General features: G+C 41.7%; 1 protein-coding gene across 1 annotated transcript; it reads right to left on the bottom strand.

Annotated features, from left to right (window-relative positions):
- Nucleotides 1–1,728: 1,728 nt before the first annotated feature.
- LOC132486708 (large ribosomal subunit protein eL42-like) lies at nt 1,729–2,072 on the bottom strand. The gene is given in 2 exon segments (XM_060094301.1): nt 1,729–2,015; nt 2,018–2,072. Coding segments are annotated over 2 exon segments (342 nt in total).
- Between the last annotated feature and the right edge of the window lie 17,112 nt (nt 2,073–19,184).

Genomic DNA, 19,184 nt, shown 5'->3' with positions numbered 1-19,184 from the left:
TTGTTACAGAAACTCCTGTGTATCCTGGCTCCCTCTCTTACTTCTTTGGAGCAGTCCCTCAGAGTGAGCTGAGATGCTGGGTCCCAGGCTTAAGTCCTCAGTTTTGTCTGCCAAATAAAACACAATTCTCAACTTTTAGGTTGTGCATGTTTTTTCCGAGTCAGCACAGTTGTGTCTGGGGGCTTTTCACTTTGCTGGCCCCTGGTTTCTCCGGGTGACAGTCTTCCCTGCTCTTTTGCACTATTGAATTCTAGTACCTTGCTTGCACTCACTCTCACACCCCCAAACACACTCAGGGGATTTAACTCTGTGCAACAAGAGTTTCATTCTCTTGGAAATCTGTGTCTCCCAATCCATGAGATTTCCTGGGTTCTGTCCCAGACCCCCAGTCTCACACTTCACATGGCCAGATTCCCAGAACTCTGCCTTCACGTCCTTCCTCTTCATCCTTTTACCTGTAGCATCCCTAGTTGCCACCTTGGGTAAGGTATCCACCACCAGCACAGTGAGTGTGGGCTTTGACTAGTAGATAAACGAAAAGGAAACAAGGAAGCTCAAGAAAGGCAGAGAAACAAAGTCTCCAAACATTCAGAGATGCAGAGGGCTTATCTTCTCTGATCTTGTCAAGGCCACTCCACTTTGACATCTCTTATTTTTCTTCTGAATACAGTGGCTAGAAGTAAACTGAGAAAATATGTAAAATAAAAACACATGAATAAGTACCAAGAACGTGAAACTGGGACTCCAACCCTGGAATCTGATGATTCCTTGGAAAACTGTTTCTAACAGATGTTCCTTTGAGATCCAGAAGGGTAGACACACCATGACATTTAAAGCACCTCTCGCTGTGTATGAAATGTTTATCCCCATAGGGAGGGGAGGAGAGGATGCAAGTTACAGCCCAGATCAAGGTAGATTGTTCTGCAGGAAAACCAGGAAGCTGGAAAAAAAAGAGAAGGGAGATGAAATTTCAGGAAGGAGCTTCCTTCACTAAAAAGTCAAGTAATCAAATCCAGCTTAACAACACATATGTCCACAGATGCTGCAGGCTGTGATCAGAAAATTTTAAATAACCAGCAAACAAGACTTCCTTCAAACATGGGTTTCTTCCTCTTGCTAGAAATAGAACAGTCAGTGCATCTACTCTTACAGCAGGAGAGGAGGGGGAAAAATAAAGGAAGAAAAAGTGAATATCCAAGAAAACATCCACGTGCTGTGATGCCTTAAAATAAAGCAAAAATATTGACTCTGTGTATTAATAAAGGAGGAACAGCCGCATGCAGTTTCCCAAATAAGAAGTAGTTATGGTTACTGCACTTTGGAAAGCAGGAGTGGAGGGAAGTGTCACTTTAAATAACTGCAATTTAAGAAAATAACAGCTTAATAAAGTGTCAGCAGCTCCCTCACAGTTTAAAAACAGATGGGCTTTGCTACCAAGGAAGAAAGAATTTTTTGACGTGCTGGGATTTGGAGAGTCTGTCATCTCCCTTTACTGAATCATTAAAACTCTGAAAAGCAGAAATAATGATACAATTTCCATTTCACTTCAGGAACTTTGGTGCTATATGTTTCATGTGGTCAACAGTATAAAACCATCATCGTTTTCACATTATTATACAGAGAACAGACAGTTATATATTTGCAAACTTTGAATAGGATTTTTAGCTAAAGTATTTTTTTACAATCTTTTCATCTTTTTTTTTTTAAAAAAAACATAATCTCAAGACCTTATTGTCTTTGGAATGAAACAGGATACGAAGCTGAGAGCTGGATCACTTGGTCCTTTCTCTTCTTATCTTTTCCCAGTTCAGGATGCTTGCACCTCTTAAGAGCCAGCGTTCTCCTAGACCTGCAGTTGGGCTCAATGCATTCAAGCCTCAGCGCAATCTTCTTGGTAATTTTAGTCTTCTTCTGGAAAATCAGTTTAGTCTGCCCACCGTAGCCACTCTGCTTCTTGTTATAATGCTGCTTTCCCTGGGCACACAGAGAGTCCTTGCCCTTCTTGTTCTGGGAGATTGGTACCTGCCATACTTCTAACAGAAAGTCTGACGGGTTTTAGGAAAGTTCACCATGTTTACGTGAACACTGTTGGCATCGAAAAAAAGGCTCTTTATTTTTTCCTGATCGAATATTCAGGATGCTAACAAAATAGCTAATATTTCAACGTCAGACCTATGAATACTGTATGTGTGTGTGCACGCACAAACGTGTGCCCACATGTGTATGCATGAGTGTGTGTGTGTGTGTGTGTGTGTGTATTTCAGCTATGCAAGGTATAGATTTCCTTCCTGCCACAGAGAGAGTGGGCATCTCCTTCCAAGATGTCCAGAATTTTTCCAGTTTTAGACGTGGAAAGTTCCAGTTTCCTGGGAAATTCCTCTATCCTAAGCAAACCAGGACTGTTATTTACCCTAGTCACAGGAGACTACCTCAGTGCTGTCAGATGCTACTATAAATTGCTGTAGAGTCTTTTTTCCTTTCTTTTTCAACTTTATTGAAATATAATTGATACATAATATTGTATAAGTTTAAAGTGTACAACATGTTGATTTGATACATTTATATACTGCAATGTGATCACCACCAGAGTGTTAGCTAATACATACCTCTATCACATCACATAATTGCTATTTCTTTTTTTTTTTTCTGTGATGAGAACATTTAAGATCGACTCTCTTAATAACTTTCAAGTATGTGATACAGTATTGCTATCTATAATCACAAAGCTATGCATGAGATCCCCAGAACTTATTCATTTTCTAAAGGGAAGTTTGCACTTTTTGACCAACATCTCCCCGTTTCTGCCATCCCTTAGCCTCTGGTAACCACGATTCAATTCTGTTTCTATGAGTTTGGCTTTTTAATATTCCACATATAAGCAAAATCATACAGCATTTGTCTTTCTCTGATTTATTTCACTCAGCGTATGTCCTCTAGGACCATCCATACTGCCCTCAAAATATTAAAACTAGAACTGCCATATGATCCAGCAATCCCACTTCTGGGTACATATCCAAAGGAAATGAAAACAGAATATCTGAGGTCCCTGCACTCCCCTGTTTTTCTTTTGTGATAATCATAACAAAGACCCTTTTTCTTGATGGAAGGGCCTGGTGCCTTAAGGAAGCTGTGAGAACCCATTTAAACCCTGTTCCTAATGTAAGAAGCTTGGCATCTGCCTTAGTTTCCATTTGGAGCTGGAAAACAAATCACTGGAGAAGGAATATGTAGTTTGTAAAACCTGTCCTGCAAACAAACCTAGGAGTTACCAAGACTTCCAAGGGTTATTTCATCACAAGCCCTGCAGGATATTTAAGAGGAGGGACTATAACATTCCCTCAGAAAGGTGGAAGCAGCCCTGGCCAGTTCAGGAGACTTAGGTTCTTAACATGGTGCTGCTCTGACTAGCTGTGTAAACTTGAGTAAGTCTCTTCATCTACATGGTTGACTAACCAACTGGTTGACCAGTCAGCTGGCAGGTAGGGCTGGGGGTTCTCTTCCCAGATGTCTGACTCTCATTGTTACCCCTTGCCAGTTACATGATATTAACCCCGCGCCTCTGTAATAATCTCCATATGCTTGTGTGTCCCAGCGATTGGGCAACTTGAGGCAAAGATATAGACCTTCAATAGGACATGTTTCTTCAGGCTACCAATAAGTTTCCGTAGGAATGATAAGGTTAGGGAACAACAGTTTTCTAGAACATTTACTCCTCTAATAATCAGGATTAACATTTCTCCCTAAATTCTGAAACCAATTAGAATTTCTACCACATGGAAGCAAGTTACTAAATGACACTACACCTTTGTGTTTAATTACTAGTGAAAAGAGAACAATATGGTATCATTTAATCAAAACAATAGAAAGGAAAGCTTTAAGTGATAGAAGAACTATGCTGGGGTTTTAACCTTAAAATAGAGAGATCATACCTAGCTTTATCATAATGTTGTATACTTCTTCCCATTACAATTTGATTCTTATTTTGGGGTTATTAACCCCATCATGGCATTTTATTTAAAAAGTAAGCTCTTGTCACACCAACATAGAAATAAGAAGACAACACTTTTTTTGTTTGTTTGTTTGTTTTTGTGGTACGCGGGCCTCTCACTGCTGTGGCCTCTCCCAATGCGGAGCACAGGCTCCGGACGTGCAGGCTCAGCGGCCATGGCTCACAGCCCCAGCCGCTCTGCGGCATGTGGGATCTTCTCGGACCGGGGCACGAACCCCTGTCCCCTGCATCAGCAGGCAGACTCCCAACCACTGCGCCACCAGGGAAGCCCGACAACACTGTTTTCATTGCAGTTCAGTGTCAATGTTGCAGATCCCAAGGCAACAAAGCTTTGTCCCAGCACAAATTTGTCTCCCTCACTTTTGCTTTGTGACATTGGAAGGAACCATCAACAAGCCCAATACTTTCTATGTTCACACTTTTTGTGTTAAAGGAGTAGGTCAGTAAAAATTAATTAAAAGACCTACTTAAGCAGAAAAGAGAAATTTACTGAGCAATTTCCCACTTCTTGGTGAAAACCTCATCCCAGGCAATAGTTTCTCCTGAGCAAGTGGCTTTATTTCTGATTTAACAGTGGGGTATTTCTTAGCTTCCGCATCCCATCTGCATCCATTTTCACAATGACTGAACAAATGCAATTAGCTTGCAGTGAGCCAAGTAATGGTTTTCTGAAAGGATTGGGAACACTTTCTTAGACTCTAATATGCATGGGCATCTGCCCTGGCTTCTTTCAGCCAGGCTCCCATTCGTAGCAACCACATGTCTTTTCCTAGTGCACCAAGGCAAAAGCTTTGTTGCAAGAAAACAATACCAGGGGATTGAAGAGCCAGCTGAGGGTGTGGATGGGGAGAAGCAGGGCCTTACTGCCATTTCTAGCTGGTAAAATCTACACAGAAAGAAAGAAAACTAACACTCATGGCATGCCTACTGAATGCTGGGCATTGCAATTATGCTTTCACAAGCAGTATGCCAGTGGTCTAGAATGTCGGTTCCATCAGACCAGAGACCTCATCTGCCTTGCCCACTACTGTATCCCCAGTACATATGAGAGGCACTCAAAGAATATTTGAAGACCCCTAGGAGTCATCTCCACCCTTGTATTTGGTAGAATCCAATGTAAATATCTTCTCATTGTCGGTGGTCCGGGAAACCAGCTGGCTTCTCAGCAGTCATCACACCTAGGAATCCTCTGAAAGCTTGAAGGTAGTAACTCCAAGACTTTCAGAGTTAAAAGAACTTGGAAACATTTTCATGGATACCTTTGATTCACTGTTCAATGCAGAGGCCATAGTGAATAGTGTCTGAATGACCACGTGTGGATAAAAATATTTGAATGAGACAATCTAATCTCGAAAGGGGCCCTCCACCTTCACTGATTAAATTAGCTAACACTGTTCTCTAAAGTTACTGGCCATCCAGTATTCTTCAGCTATATTTCTTCAATATTTGTCTTCAATAATAAATACTTGAGAATCTGCTATGTGTATGTTACACACTCTACCAGGGACGGTGGGTTTTACAAACTGAAACAGACATGCCCACATTTGACCAATTGGCCAGCATTAAGACTCCTGAATGCCAGGTATGGTAACCATATTTCATCAAATCTAAGATATGTTAAATATACGAAACATCTTGATTTCAGAGATGGTATAATGTGAAAAATGGTATTTTTACCTCTCCCTGCATTTAGTTCTGCTCTGTCCTTTCTTCTATCACTGTTGTGTTACCACTGACCCACACATAGGAATGAAGAAATCTGAAAGTGCATGATGGTTTAGGGTGGAAATGGGGCTCTTCTCATTGTAACAGATGTTGTAGTAAATAGACTACCCATTGAACTCTATTCCAAGCCTCAATATCCTTCTATTACCACAATCTACTATATCACTTTCATCTGAATACACATTTTGCAAACACACATAATTTAATCTAAATGGGAATTGACAGTAAAAATACATTTTTAGTGGCAAAGTAAAGTGATATAAGAATTAAAAAAACTAGATTCTTATGCTTGTATACTCTTTGGTAGATCCATATTTAAATTCAACTGCCACTGATAAAAAAAGAATTCTAATTTTTCATAATTAGTGCAAAACAATTTGGCAGGCTAAAATCTGCATGTTTCAAGTACTTTATTCTCGGTAGAAATTTTCAGTGAGTTCATGTAACAGACATATCCTGAGTCTTATTCCAGAAACTAACACCAATATCTTATGTTTTTGTAGCCCAGAGGAACTTGCCCAAACAACTTGCTTTTTTAAAAAAAGAAATTAACAGTAATTTCCCTTAAAATCATTCCTCTTTCCAGTTCCTTTGGTGGAGAGGGTGAGTTTTCCATTACTAAGTAGAGTTTTCCATACAAATAAATCAAGACTTCCTAATCATCATGATTTCTAATGCTGAATCTTGAAGAATTTTTAGTATACAGAAACTTGATCAGCAAAGTAACCATAGTTCCCTGGAATGTTCCCTTCTGTAAATTTATCACAGCAAACACACTCAAACAGAAAAGCAAAAGGCATAAATATGAAGTCCCTGAACCAACAGCCTCCCCAAGGGAAAGGATGGGTGCTGGGTTTCATTGCACCTGGCATATGATAGGCTTTTAATAAAGATTTAGTTTTTGAATGAATGCTGGATAGAAGGATGGGTGAATGGCTTGCATCACCACGTAAGAAGAAGCTATAATAAGCAAAGGATAATAGTTCCGGGACTATAGAGCATTAAAGAATAGCAACAAGAAACCAGTGAAGGGATCCACTGGCTTAACAGGATGCATTATCTGAGATCAAGTTAGCTAAGATGGAGGTCGTTCTTTATTCCCAGAATGAGTCATGGATTTGTTCTATCCCGTAAGGCTAGAGAGATTCTGCGTGTTCACACAGAGCAGGGAGGCAAACTCCAGCAGAATATGGACAGGCTTTCTAAAGTGGGAGATTTTAAGAGCTTCAGAGCCCAGTTACTGCTCTGTTGGCTTCCCACTGTGGACTCTGCAAGACCCAAAGAAAGTTCATGCAGGTTATTTAGAAAATTAGATGATTTTGTGTATCATTTCTTGGAGATTGTACAGTCTGTAGATGAATTGCAATAGAGGTAGATACCAAATCCTTGAGTTCTCAGTCTGCATCCAGAGCTGGGCTCTTCTAAAACATAATGCTTTCCTGGGTCTCTAGAAAGAAGGCCAACGGTTTGATGGATGGACTCTTCTTGAGTCCTGAAAATAACTGATATGTGGCCAAAGGTAAACAGAACAGTCATTTGACTCCATACTTGCCATTTAGCCTTGTCACGTGTCCTAATCAAAGCAAGAGGGCAGAGTCTGATGTTGAACATTTCTGCCATCTGCTGCAGAACCCCTCCCCCGTCCCCCCATGAGGGGTGGGAGGAGGATGCAGCCAGGAGCCACCTTGCTTTGACTAATTCTAAACCACAGCAGCTCAGTGGCAGCAGAACTGCTGAGCTGGGTTTTACTTCGCCTCAGGTGTCACTGGCAACACTGTCAGTTGAGCAGGGATCGCTGCTGAACCTTTATTTCTGGCAACGAGGAGAGAAATAGCAAAGGCACAGCTGGATCTTATGATCACAGGTCGGGTTTGCAAGGCTTAGGGTTGGGGAGGGAGAGAGTCATCTTTTAATTCACTACCTGAACAGTCAGGCTGGAAGTCAAAATCTATAAAATCGAAGAGGGAATCCCATATTTTGTCTGCTTCCAGTTCTCAGATGGGGCTGTTCTTTCAAAAGAAAGAGCAGTGTTCTTTTAGGTGAGTTAACTGAAACAAGTAACCCCGAAAAGAAGTAAAAGTCATTGGATTTAAATAATTTAAATACAAATCCTGTCTTCTCTTAATAGCTTGTCTATAAACTTCTTGAGAGTACGGACCTTGTCTTCCCCCTCTTTTATGTCCCACAGTACAATTTATGGTGCCACGCACAAGGCAGGGAGTGAATAAATCTTTTTGGAATGAATGAAAGAATACAGACTCAACAGAGCTGAAATCTCCATCAGGCAGAAGTGTGTAGGCCTGAAAGGAGACATAAACACACACACACACACACACACAGAATAAAAACTTCCACAACTAGTATATTTGGAAGGAAATACTCCTAGTAGATAAAGCAAGGACTTAAGGGTAAGAGCACCCAGGGCAAATCCTGGCTCCACCACCTTCTTTGTGACCATCAGGAAATTATCCCATTTCTTTTTCAAACTTTTTTATGTTTTGCTTTTAAAGAAGTTGAAGTATAGTTGATTTACAATAATTCAGGTGTACAGCAAAGTGATTCAACTATACGTACAGAAATTATCTTATTTCTTGAGCCTGAATTACTGACTTTGCAGGGTTGTCATGATCCTGTGAAGACATAGTCAGATTATATCACCCCTCTGCCCCAAGACCTCCCTCAGTGGCTTCCCATCTCAGGCCAGGTAAAAGCCAAAGTCCTGACAGGAACATTCTCCCTACTCTGGCCTCAACCTCGACTTTCTGTGGGAGAAGAACTAAGACAGATCCTATAAATTTTTTTGATTTCTTTCATTTATTTCCTGTTTTCCTCCTAGAACGTAAGCTCAGTGAGGGCTGAGAATTCATAGACTTTATCCACAACACTTTGAATGGTACCTGGAACTCAATAAATATGTATTGGATGAATGGATGAGTTTCTAGCACGGTATCTGACACATAGGAGCACTAAATGGAGATTTTCACCATGAGTCAGCCCTCTTGTTAATTGTTAAATCTGCAGATGTGAAACCCGAGCATACAGAGAACCAACCGTATTCTTTGCACTGGACCATTTTGCACAAGGGACTAGAGCATCCAGAGATTCTGGTATTCTCAGGGCTCCTGGAACCAACCCCCTGCACAGATACTGAGGAACAACTGGATTCTTATTATCTAGGACCTCAGGAGGAACTAAAGCTATGCACTGTGTGCTTTATATTAGACACAAAAATCAGTCTTCTAAGAACAAAACCATAAACATATACAGTGAAATGTTTTTATATAATATTTTTAAGACACCCCCCCAAAAAAAAACCCATTAAAATGAATAGGAGACACAGACCACAGAGTAAAGAGCAGCTGCAAGAAGAACCTTAAAAGGTAGGGCTTCCCTGGTAGCGCAGTGGTTGGGAGTCCACCTGCCGATGCAGGGGACACGGGTTCATGACCCGGTCTAGGAAGATCCCACATGCCATGGAGCGGCTGGGCCCATGAGCCATGGCCGCTGAGCCTGTGCATCCGGAGCCAATGCTCCGCAATGGGAGAGGCCACAACAGTGAGAGGCCCGCGTACCACAAAAAAAAAAAAGTAGAAAGAGGTAAGGATCTGCAGTGGGAAGAGTTAATATACAAGAAAATGGAGTAAAGAAGGCAGAGAAGGAAGAGGCTCAGAGAAAGGGGAGAGAGACGAAGACTATTAATTACACATTTTTGCAACACTGTCTCCACCTTTATAACTTTTTTTTTTTTTTTTTTTGCGGTATGCGGGCCTCTCACTGTTGTGGCCTCCCCCGTTGCGGAGCACAGGCTCCGGACGCGCAGGCTCCGGACGCGCAGGCTCAGCGGCCATGGCTCACGGGCCCAGCCGCTCCGCGGCATATGGGATCCTCCCAGACCGGGGCACGAACCCGTATCCCCTGCATCGGCAGGCGGACTCTCAACCACTTGCGCCACCAGGGAGGCCCTCCACCTTTATAACTTTGAGATGCCAGTTTGAGGATTTAAAAAGCTCTATTTTCTTTCCTTGAAGAGATTTTCCCCAGCACATTGCCAGCGTGGCAACTGCATTGATTCCATTCAGTGGTTCCGAAGAGGCATACTTTCTCAGAGATTCAGATTTCAAACATTTTTTCAGAGTTGCTAATATAAAAAAATCTTCTCTTCATGATTACACATCTGGAAAACCCAAAATGAATCACAGGAAAATGTACTATGATAATAAAAGAATTTAGTAAGGTAGCAATTTTTTAACAAAGAAAAATAAATACCCATTATATATAATAAACAAAAACTAGTGAGATATAAAAAAAGATCATATTTATGATAGTGAAAAAGAGAAGACATACATCTTTCAGGCATCAATCTTACAAAGGAACATCTGAAACCCATATGAAGAAAACTGTAAAACACTCCTGAAAAGACACAAAAGTAGGCAAACAAATGGGAAGACTTTCTTGGGCTGGAAGACTTAAGATCAAAAAGGTATCAGTTCTCGCTAAGCCAATGTATGAATTTAATGTGATCTAAATTTTAAAATTTATCAGTTTTTTTTTCCCCCTCTGGGCCAGAGAGGTTGATTATAGAGCTCATTTGGAATAACAAGCAAGAAAGCATAACACCCTGGAAAATAAAAGGAATGAGAGAGAAGGGAGGGTGGGTACACCTATCAGATATTAAAACACACTATAAAGCTTCTATAATTTGAAAGGTTTTGTATTGGTACTTGAATAGACAAACATGATACAGGATTTTTAAAAATCCAGAAACAAACTCACATGAATATGAAAATTTCATATATAATAAAAACTACATCTTAAGTCAGTAGGGAAAAGATGAACTTTTTCATAGGTGGTATTGGGATAACTGCATAACCATATGGAAAATTAAAACTTAAATCTTTACTCATGCTGTACACCAGGATACATTGCAAATGGTGAATGTTTAAATGTTTAAAAAAAATAAGATACTAGAAGAAAATATGGGTGAATACTTTTTTAACCTTAGAGTGAGTAAAACTTTCCTAATTATGACTTGAAATCTAAAAGCATAAGCAAAATGATTAATTTGATTATAAGAAAAACACTTTTTATGGCCAAAAAAAAAGCATAAGCAAAGTAAAAAGACAAATGACACTAAGGGAAAAATTCATGCATCAGACAGTCAATAAACCTAATTTATAAAGAGGTTCTACAAATAAAGAAGAAAAAACTCCACAAAAAAATAATCTAGAAATATGAATAGATAGTTTATAGGAAAATAAATGGACTCACTCTTAAACAAATGAAAAGATGCTCAAGATTACTTTCAGTAAGGGAAATACAAATTAGAATTATTCTGAGACAGAGAAAGACAAATATCATATGATATCACTTATATGTGGAATCTAAAAAATGATAAAAATGAACTTATTTATAAAACAGAAACAGACTCACAGACATAGAGAAGAGACTTATGTTTACCAAAGGGGAAAGGGCGGGGAGGGATAAATTAGGAGTTTAGGATTAGCAGATACAAACTACTATATATAAAATAGATAAACAACAATGTCCTACTGTATAGCACAGAGAACTATATTCAATTCAATATAAACTAAATATAAACTAAAATGGAAAAGGATCTCAAAAAGGATCTGAAAAGGATCTGAAAAGGTATCTATCTACCTATATATATAGGAAGATAGATACATCTGCATCACTTTGCTGTACACCAGAAATTAATACAACACTGTAAATCAACTTTACTTCAATTAAAAAAAATTATTCTGCCATGCCATCAAATTGAAATACCTCAAATATGATGAAATCCCTATGTTCATAATGATATATATAAAAAATGTTTTCATTCTTCCCTCTGGAAGATGTCTGTGAACCAATTCATTAATGTGAAAATTAGTAAGCAAAGAGAAAGGATCAAGCATTTATCCTACCTTCCTTAAGTGACTGTCCTTCAGCCTAGTCAAACAGGTGATAACAGGAACTTTTGCTTAACAGAACCATTCCAGCTAATGAGTGAGGAATTATGGAATTTATATTTCACCATTTTGCAACCCCTAATGAATTAATGGATTGGCAAAAATCTAAAATTTGCTTCTCATTTACCCTATCTATCACACTTCCGGATCTAACCCAATGATACACTGGAAAAGATTTGAAAACCCATATTCAAAAGGCTATTCTTCATGGCATTTTTTAAAAATTTATTTTTGGTGCGTTGGTCTTCGTTGTTGCACGTGGGCTTTCTCTAGTTGCGGTGAGCAGGGGCTACTCTTTGTTGCGGTGTGCAGGCTTCTCATTGCGGTGGCTTCTCGTTATGTAGCACGGGCCCTAGGTGTGCAGGTTCAGTAGTTGTGGTGCACGGGCTTAGTTGCTCCGCGGCATGTGGGGTCCTCCAAGACCAGGGATCGAACCCAGCACCCAAGTAGCAGCCTTGCCAAATAAACCAAAGCTGAATCTGATCATCCATCTACCTATCACTTCATAGGAAAGACAGCAGACAGAGGGACAAGATAAATGTCACAAGTGGGAAAAATCAGCAAAATCTAGACTGCTGGAAACCCTACAGGATAAACATCCAGTCATGTACACAGGCCAGTGCAAGGAAAACAAAGGATGAAGACAGACATAAGAGACTTGTCATCCAATGCCCTCCCGGGGCCATGTTTGCATCGTGATTCAAACAAACAGATGGAGCAAAACCATATAAATGTACAAGACTACCAGAAAAAGGGAAGCCCTGCCTGGGTATTTAGCAAAATGAAGGCATTCCTATTACTTTTGTTTGGATGTGATGATACATAATATATAACACACACATATACTTTATTTTAAATAAAGTAGCTCTAAAACCAGCTTGTGTAGCAATCTACCCGGTATACTACCTTATTCTTTTTCCGTTCATCTCTAGCTTGCCTCCTGGCACCTGAGTCCACGTCCCTCCATCCTTTTCACGAAATAGGAACAGAGAAAGGTGTCTTTACCAACCAACCCCAAGACTAAAGCACCTTCAGTCAGAAAGAGATGCTGCTTCTTTTTATTCTTCACGAAGAGGAAAGCAGTTTCTCCCCCATCAGCATCAAACAGGGAGATTGGGAAAACCCATTTGCCTCTCAAGAACCTCCCTCAGAACCCCAGAAATGACTGCAGCTCTGGGGGGTCCCACTTTTACAAACTGTCCCCTGTGCAAAGCCTTCCAGAAAGTGTGCTGGTCTTTAAGTGGGGATGGAAAGGACCTCTGCAATGACCTTCAGTCCTGCCCTTGGGGTCGGAGATTGCTGGACCCAGGACAGTGACCCGAGAGGGAAGTGGAGGCCTCCGCAGCAGGGACAGCTGGGGGTGGGGAGGCCGCCCCAATCCTGTCCCCGTCCCATCAGAGGAGGGGCGCATCTCTGGCCGGGGCTGCTGCCCTGACCACGCTCCCTTCCTGCTGGCCCAGCCTGAGGCCCCAGGGATTCCAGAAAATCTTTCCCCCTTCCCCCGGCCTTCGCCTTCTCCCCAGCTTTTCCACTCTTCTCAGCGGCACAGTGTTATTGTGGAGAAAAGTGCTTTTCCAAAACGAATCTGTGCTAGGATATTAGTGTTTAACAGCCTTTAGTGCTTTTTGAGAATTGTCTACCCCAGAGGCTGTTTCATCTGAGAAGATGCCAGAAGAAACCAGTGGTGATGACTAAGATGACCCAACATGGGCACTTGCTTTTCAGTTCTACGTGGCGGGGAGGCTGGTGGTGCCCGGCTTGGGTCCTCTTTACCATCGGGTAGTTGCCTCCACCTCCAGGCTGCTGAAAAATGTTGACTGGTGTTAAGGATTGAGTCGTGCCACCCCCAAAATTCCTGTGTTGAAGTTCTAGCCCCCCGCACCTTATACTGTGACTTTATTCGAAATAGGGTCTGTGTTAATGAAGTCGTGGGAAGGGCAGTTAACCCAATATGACTGGTGTCCTTATACAGAAGTCCCCTTTTATTGGGACCCTTACAGGGGGAAGACAACATGAGGAGATACATGGAGAATATTCTTTTTCAAATTCTTTTCCATTATAGGTTGTTATAAGATATCGAATAGAGTTCCTGTGCTACACAGTAGGTCCTTGTTGTTTACCTATTTTACATATAGTAGCATGTATCTGTTAATCCCAAACTCCTAATTTATCCCTCCCCTATCACATTTCCCCTTTGGTAACCATAAGTTTGATTTCTATATCTGTGAGTCTCTTTCTGTTTTGTAAATAAGTTCATTTGAATCATTTTTATAATTTTTTATTATGTTTTAACTTTTTTAACTTTTTATTTTAGATTGGAGTATAGTTGATTAACAATGTTGTGTTAGTTTCAGGTGTACAACAAAGTGATTCAGTCATACATATACAGATATCTATTCTTTTTCAAATTCTTTTCCCAACTAGGTTATTACAGAATACTGAGCAGAGTTCCCTGTGCTATATAGTAGGTCCTTGTTGGTTATCCATTTTAAATATAGCTGTGTGAATAATTTTTTTAGATTCCACAATAAGTGACATCATATGATATTTGTCTTTCTCTTTCTGACTTACTTCACTTAGTATGATTATCTCTAGGTCCATCCATGTTGCTGCAAATGCATTATTTCATTCTTTTATATGGCTGAGTAATATTCCATTGTATATATGTACCACATCTTCTTTATCCATTCATCCATCAATGGACATTTAGTTTGCTTCCATGTCTTGGCTATTGTAAATAGTGCTGCAATGAACATTAGGGATCTTGATTTTGGACTTCTGGCCTCCAGACTGTGAGTCAATAAATTTCTGTTGTTTAGGCTCCCCCCCACCCCATCTGTAATACTTTGTCACTGCAGCCTGCATGGACTAATACAGCTGGTAATGCACTACTGGCCCCATCTCCTGAGCATTCTCCTTGTCCTAGTGGAAATTGCTGCACCTCACGCCATGACCAGTGACCAGTGACGAAATGTGATATCAAGGGCCAGCCTTCTTGCCTCTAAAGGGACCAACCGTGTGGTACGATTCCTGCTCCAGAGCTCCCCGTCAGATTTGGTCTCCAGTGGAGCCCACATTCTCACCTGGTTCTCCCCCAAAACACATCTCCCCTACCCGTCCTCTCCTGACCCCTCCTGCCCTTGTCCTGAGAACACTTCTTCAATGAACCCCTTGCCTAATGTCCCTGCTTCTGGGAGCCTGTTGTAAGACACTCAGCATCTAAGTAAGAGAGTATCTGGGGGGGTGGTAACCACCACCCCTTCTCAGCACAGAGGCAGGTCCTACCCCATCTCCACATCTCCAGCTTGATATCCTTCCTCCCTGAAACCTCATGGCTCTGATAGCTAGGAACCTGGGGCACCCCAGAAATCCAACTCCATCAGGGAGTCTCCAGGGACACCCAGTCCACCTCCCCTCCACTGAGCAGCATTGCAGAGCCCCAGGGAGACCAGCACATTTTATTCCTCTGTTTCCATGGCTCCTTCCCCACGTACATGGCTTCTCAATGCATTTAATGTGCCACTGTGTTGGGGATGCCTGTGGATCATTACAGAGCCTATTCAAGTCCTTGTCAGCAGGCCTCCCAATGTGACAGACAGACGAGGGGAAAAGAAAAAGAAAGGGAGGGAAATCTTACTGTTTTAAGATTCACTAAGGGAAAAAAATCCACCTGTTTTCCCACTAGATTTCACGTCGCTAATGGTTTCATCTCTCAGTTTTCTCTTGCAGTAATGAAAAGAAAGTATTTTTCCCCTCATTTTGCAGGCATTTTGGAGGAGAGGTAATATTTTTGGTTTTGTTTTTTGGTTTTTTTTTTTTAACCTCTAATTGGGTTCCTCACTCTAATGACGGCCCAAAAAGCAAATAGGAAAGGACAGATTATGTAAATCACTTTCCCTTTGATCATGTTTCAGCGCATCCAAGCCAACCCACACTTACGCATGGTTTCCATGTGCACGCAGAACAGATGGTGTTAAGGGTGTAGGTTTGCACTCAGAAGCCTGCTCGCTACTGAAAACTGCTGCTCCCACACGCTACAAAACATCTCAAAGGCAAGGTAATTCCAGAGGAAAAAGAATTCAGAGTCCCCCCCACCTCCACCTTCCAGCCAGCTTTCCGATGCAAAGTTTCTGTAAAGTTGTCTCCAGAGATCAAATGTTTTTCTTTAAGAAAAAATTCCAGAATATTCAGGCAAAATTCTGCCCTAAGTAGCCTATATTTTAAAATATAGCTGCAATAGCAGGTGAAGTAGTTAAGTCTTTCTTCTATTCAGGGTTTCTCTCACCTAGAGTTTCACATCTTCCTCTGGGTCATCCCAGAAGTGACACAATTCAAATTCGTGTTTCCTATTTCTTATTTTTTAGTGGGCATTGTTTTAATTATTTGTTCCTAATTTAAAAATAGGATCAAAATATAGAGCCACAAAATTTAAAACAATGTTATTTTATCCCACTCATCTTTGTGAAAATATGCTATTTGTCTACTCATCCTAGATTGAAGATGGAAAGATGAGCAAGATGTAGAAGCTGTGCTCAAGAACTTTACAGTCAAATATTAAGGCAAGGGACTTTCCTGGTAGCACAGTGGTTAAGAATTCGCCTGCCAATGCCAGAGACACAGGTTCGAGCCCTGGTCTGAGAAGATTCCACATGCCGCGGAGCAACTAAATCTGTGCGCCACAACTACTGAGCCTGTGCGCCACAACTACTGAAGCCCACGTGCCTAGAGCCCAAGCTCCACAGCAAGAGAAGCCACCATGATGAAAAGCCTGCTCACTGCAGTGAAGAGTAGCCCCCGCTCACCACAACTAGAGAAAGCCCAGCCCGTGCGCAGCAACGAAGACCCAATGCGGCCAAAGATAAATAAAATAAATAAATAAATTTATTCTAAAAAAATATTAAGGCAATAAAAAATACTCTTAAGTTGATCACAGGGCAGAATACAGTGCCTGTCATGAGGATTTTACACAGTGGTGCGGGGAAGGGAGAGCGTGATCCCACTGAGTTGTGGGTTTGGGAGAGCACACGGCTTAATAAATGTGAGTTCAACAGTTAGAGATGGGAGGGGCATGGCATGGAAATGCAAAACTATTTTCCATAAAAGGAACAACCTGTGTGTGCCAAGGCACAGAGGCAGGAAATGTCAGGCCATGTTCACTGCATGGAAACCAGCCCAGTGTGAGTAGATAAGCAGTGAAGATAGTAAAGGCAGATCAGCTCCAGATCCTAAGGTCCCGTGAAGGCCTTGGGGGAGGAAGTCTGCTTAATGCTGAGAAACTAGAATCCATTATAAAGTTTTTGACCAAATGAGTGACTTGATCATAAGTGGTCTGTGTTCATTTCCTAGGGGTTCTGTAGCCAAGTACCACAGACTGGATGGATGGCTTAAACAAAAGAAATTTATCTTCTCACATTTCTGGAGGCTGGAAGTCCAAGATCAAGGTGGCCGCAGGGTTGGCTTCTCCCCTGGGCCTCTCTCTAGCCCCAGATGGTCATCTTCTCTTAGGTTTCTTCACATGGTCTCCCCTGTGTGCACATCTCAGTGCCCTAATCTCCTCTTCCTACAAGGACACCAGTCATACTGGATTAGGGCCTACCTTAATGACCTCATCTTAACTTAATCACCTCTTTAAAGGCCCTGTCTCCAAATACGGTCACATTCAGAGGTACTAAGGGTCAGGACTTCACCATATGAATGGGGTGTGGGGGGACACAATTCAGCCCATAATGTAGTGTATGTAAAAAATACCCTTAAAGAGGATGGAGGCAGAAAGAACAAGAAGGCAGTGGAGTCTGGGAGGCCATTGGAGGCTGGAACTATGGGTCCAGGGAGAAACAATGAATGGACAGGAATGAGGAGGTTTTGTGAAGATGGATGTTTAGGACTTGGCACTGATGGATGTTGGAAATGTTGGGAGGGAAGGAATCAAAGATAGCTTCATGAAACTCCATGGGCCAGCTTGACATTGGCATGGACCTTTGCGTAAAATAGCTCATCAGTAAACAGGAAGGAAGGGATGGAATAGCAGGAGAGAAGATTTGGGCAGAGACTAGTGTGGGAGGCATATTTGTTTTTTTTCCTGTAATTTAAAAAATTTATTTTATTGATATATATTTGCTTTACAATGTTGTGTTAATTTCTGCTATACAGCAAAGTGATTCAGTTATACATATATATAGACATTCTTTTTCATATTCTTTTCCATTACGGTTTATCACAGGATATTGAATATAGTTCCCTGTGTTCTACAGTAGGACCTTGTTGTTTATCAAATTTGCTTTTAACAGTAATTTTGTACTGATTGGCTTAAAAGAAAAAATACATGCCAATTCAGGTCTTCCCTGGTGGCGCAGTGGTTGAGCGTCCGCCTGCCGATGCAGGGGACACGGGTTCGTGCCCCGGTCTGGGAAGATCCCACATGCCGTGGAGTGGCTGGGCCCGTGAGCCATGACCGCTGAGCCTGCGCGCCCGGAGCCTGTGCTCCACAATGGAAGAGGCCACAACAGTGAGAGGCCTGCGTACCGCAAAAAAAAAAGGGGTAATGAATGACCTTAACCTTGTTATCTGTCTGTTACTTGCAGCCAAAAGTTCCCTAATTAGTATAACTCCCTTTGGTCCACATGGAAAAGTTCGACTCGTTTTCCTCTGGTGCATGTTTGTCTTCTTCACCCAGACTAGGGGTGGAATTTGGGCAATCCTGTGTGGGGCTCTGTACACCAGCATCCGCTACACCAGCAAGTCACACATCCCTGAAACAGCCACCTCTTGGAAGAACCTGGGAAAACAAGTGCAATTTCCTAGTAGCCAAAGCTCACACATTTCACTCCGACTCCCCCCCAAGCTGGACCTTCTGTTCTGAAGTGACTCACATTGCTTTTCCCTGGACTCCTTCCAGTGCTTTCAGCATCCTAAACCCCAATGCAGAATTCCAACTGTGGGCTCGTCAGCTTTCTCCAGACTATTTCCTTTGTGTTTGCCAGGCTTCTTTTCTGATATGAGTCACAATGCTTTGCCTACGTTATCTGCTGATAAAGAAACAAGTCAGCCTCCCCACCCCGACACCCTGGGCTGTCTGCCATTTTCCCCAGATCCAATCTCCCCTGCTGGACCTGAAATAGTAACAACCACAACAATGCCTTACATTGCACTACAGAGCTCTCAACAGTTTACAAAGCATTTCCAACATGCCACCTAATCTCATCCTTGCAATGATGTACGAGCTAAGTAGAGCAGACAGAATTATTCCTATTTTGCAGAAGACGAACCACATTTAGAGAGGATGACTTCTTGGACTGAGGTCAAATGGCAGATACCTGGCACTAGTAGAAATCAGACCCAGAATTAGACAGTTTCTCTCCATCTGATTCAATTCCGTTCCATGTGTATTTACTCTGTCTTCCCTTTGTGTTCAGCATTTGGGGGCTTGCCTGAGACAACTGTGAGAATGAGGACTGGCATTCCTGCTTAAAAGAGATAGAGGG

Source organism: Mesoplodon densirostris, chromosome 3 (genome assembly GCF_025265405.1).
Source record: "Mesoplodon densirostris isolate mMesDen1 chromosome 3, mMesDen1 primary haplotype, whole genome shotgun sequence".
In the NCBI taxonomy this organism is placed as follows: domain Eukaryota; kingdom Metazoa; phylum Chordata; class Mammalia; order Artiodactyla; family Ziphiidae; genus Mesoplodon; species Mesoplodon densirostris.
This window is presented reverse-complemented; position numbering and strand designations above follow the sequence as displayed.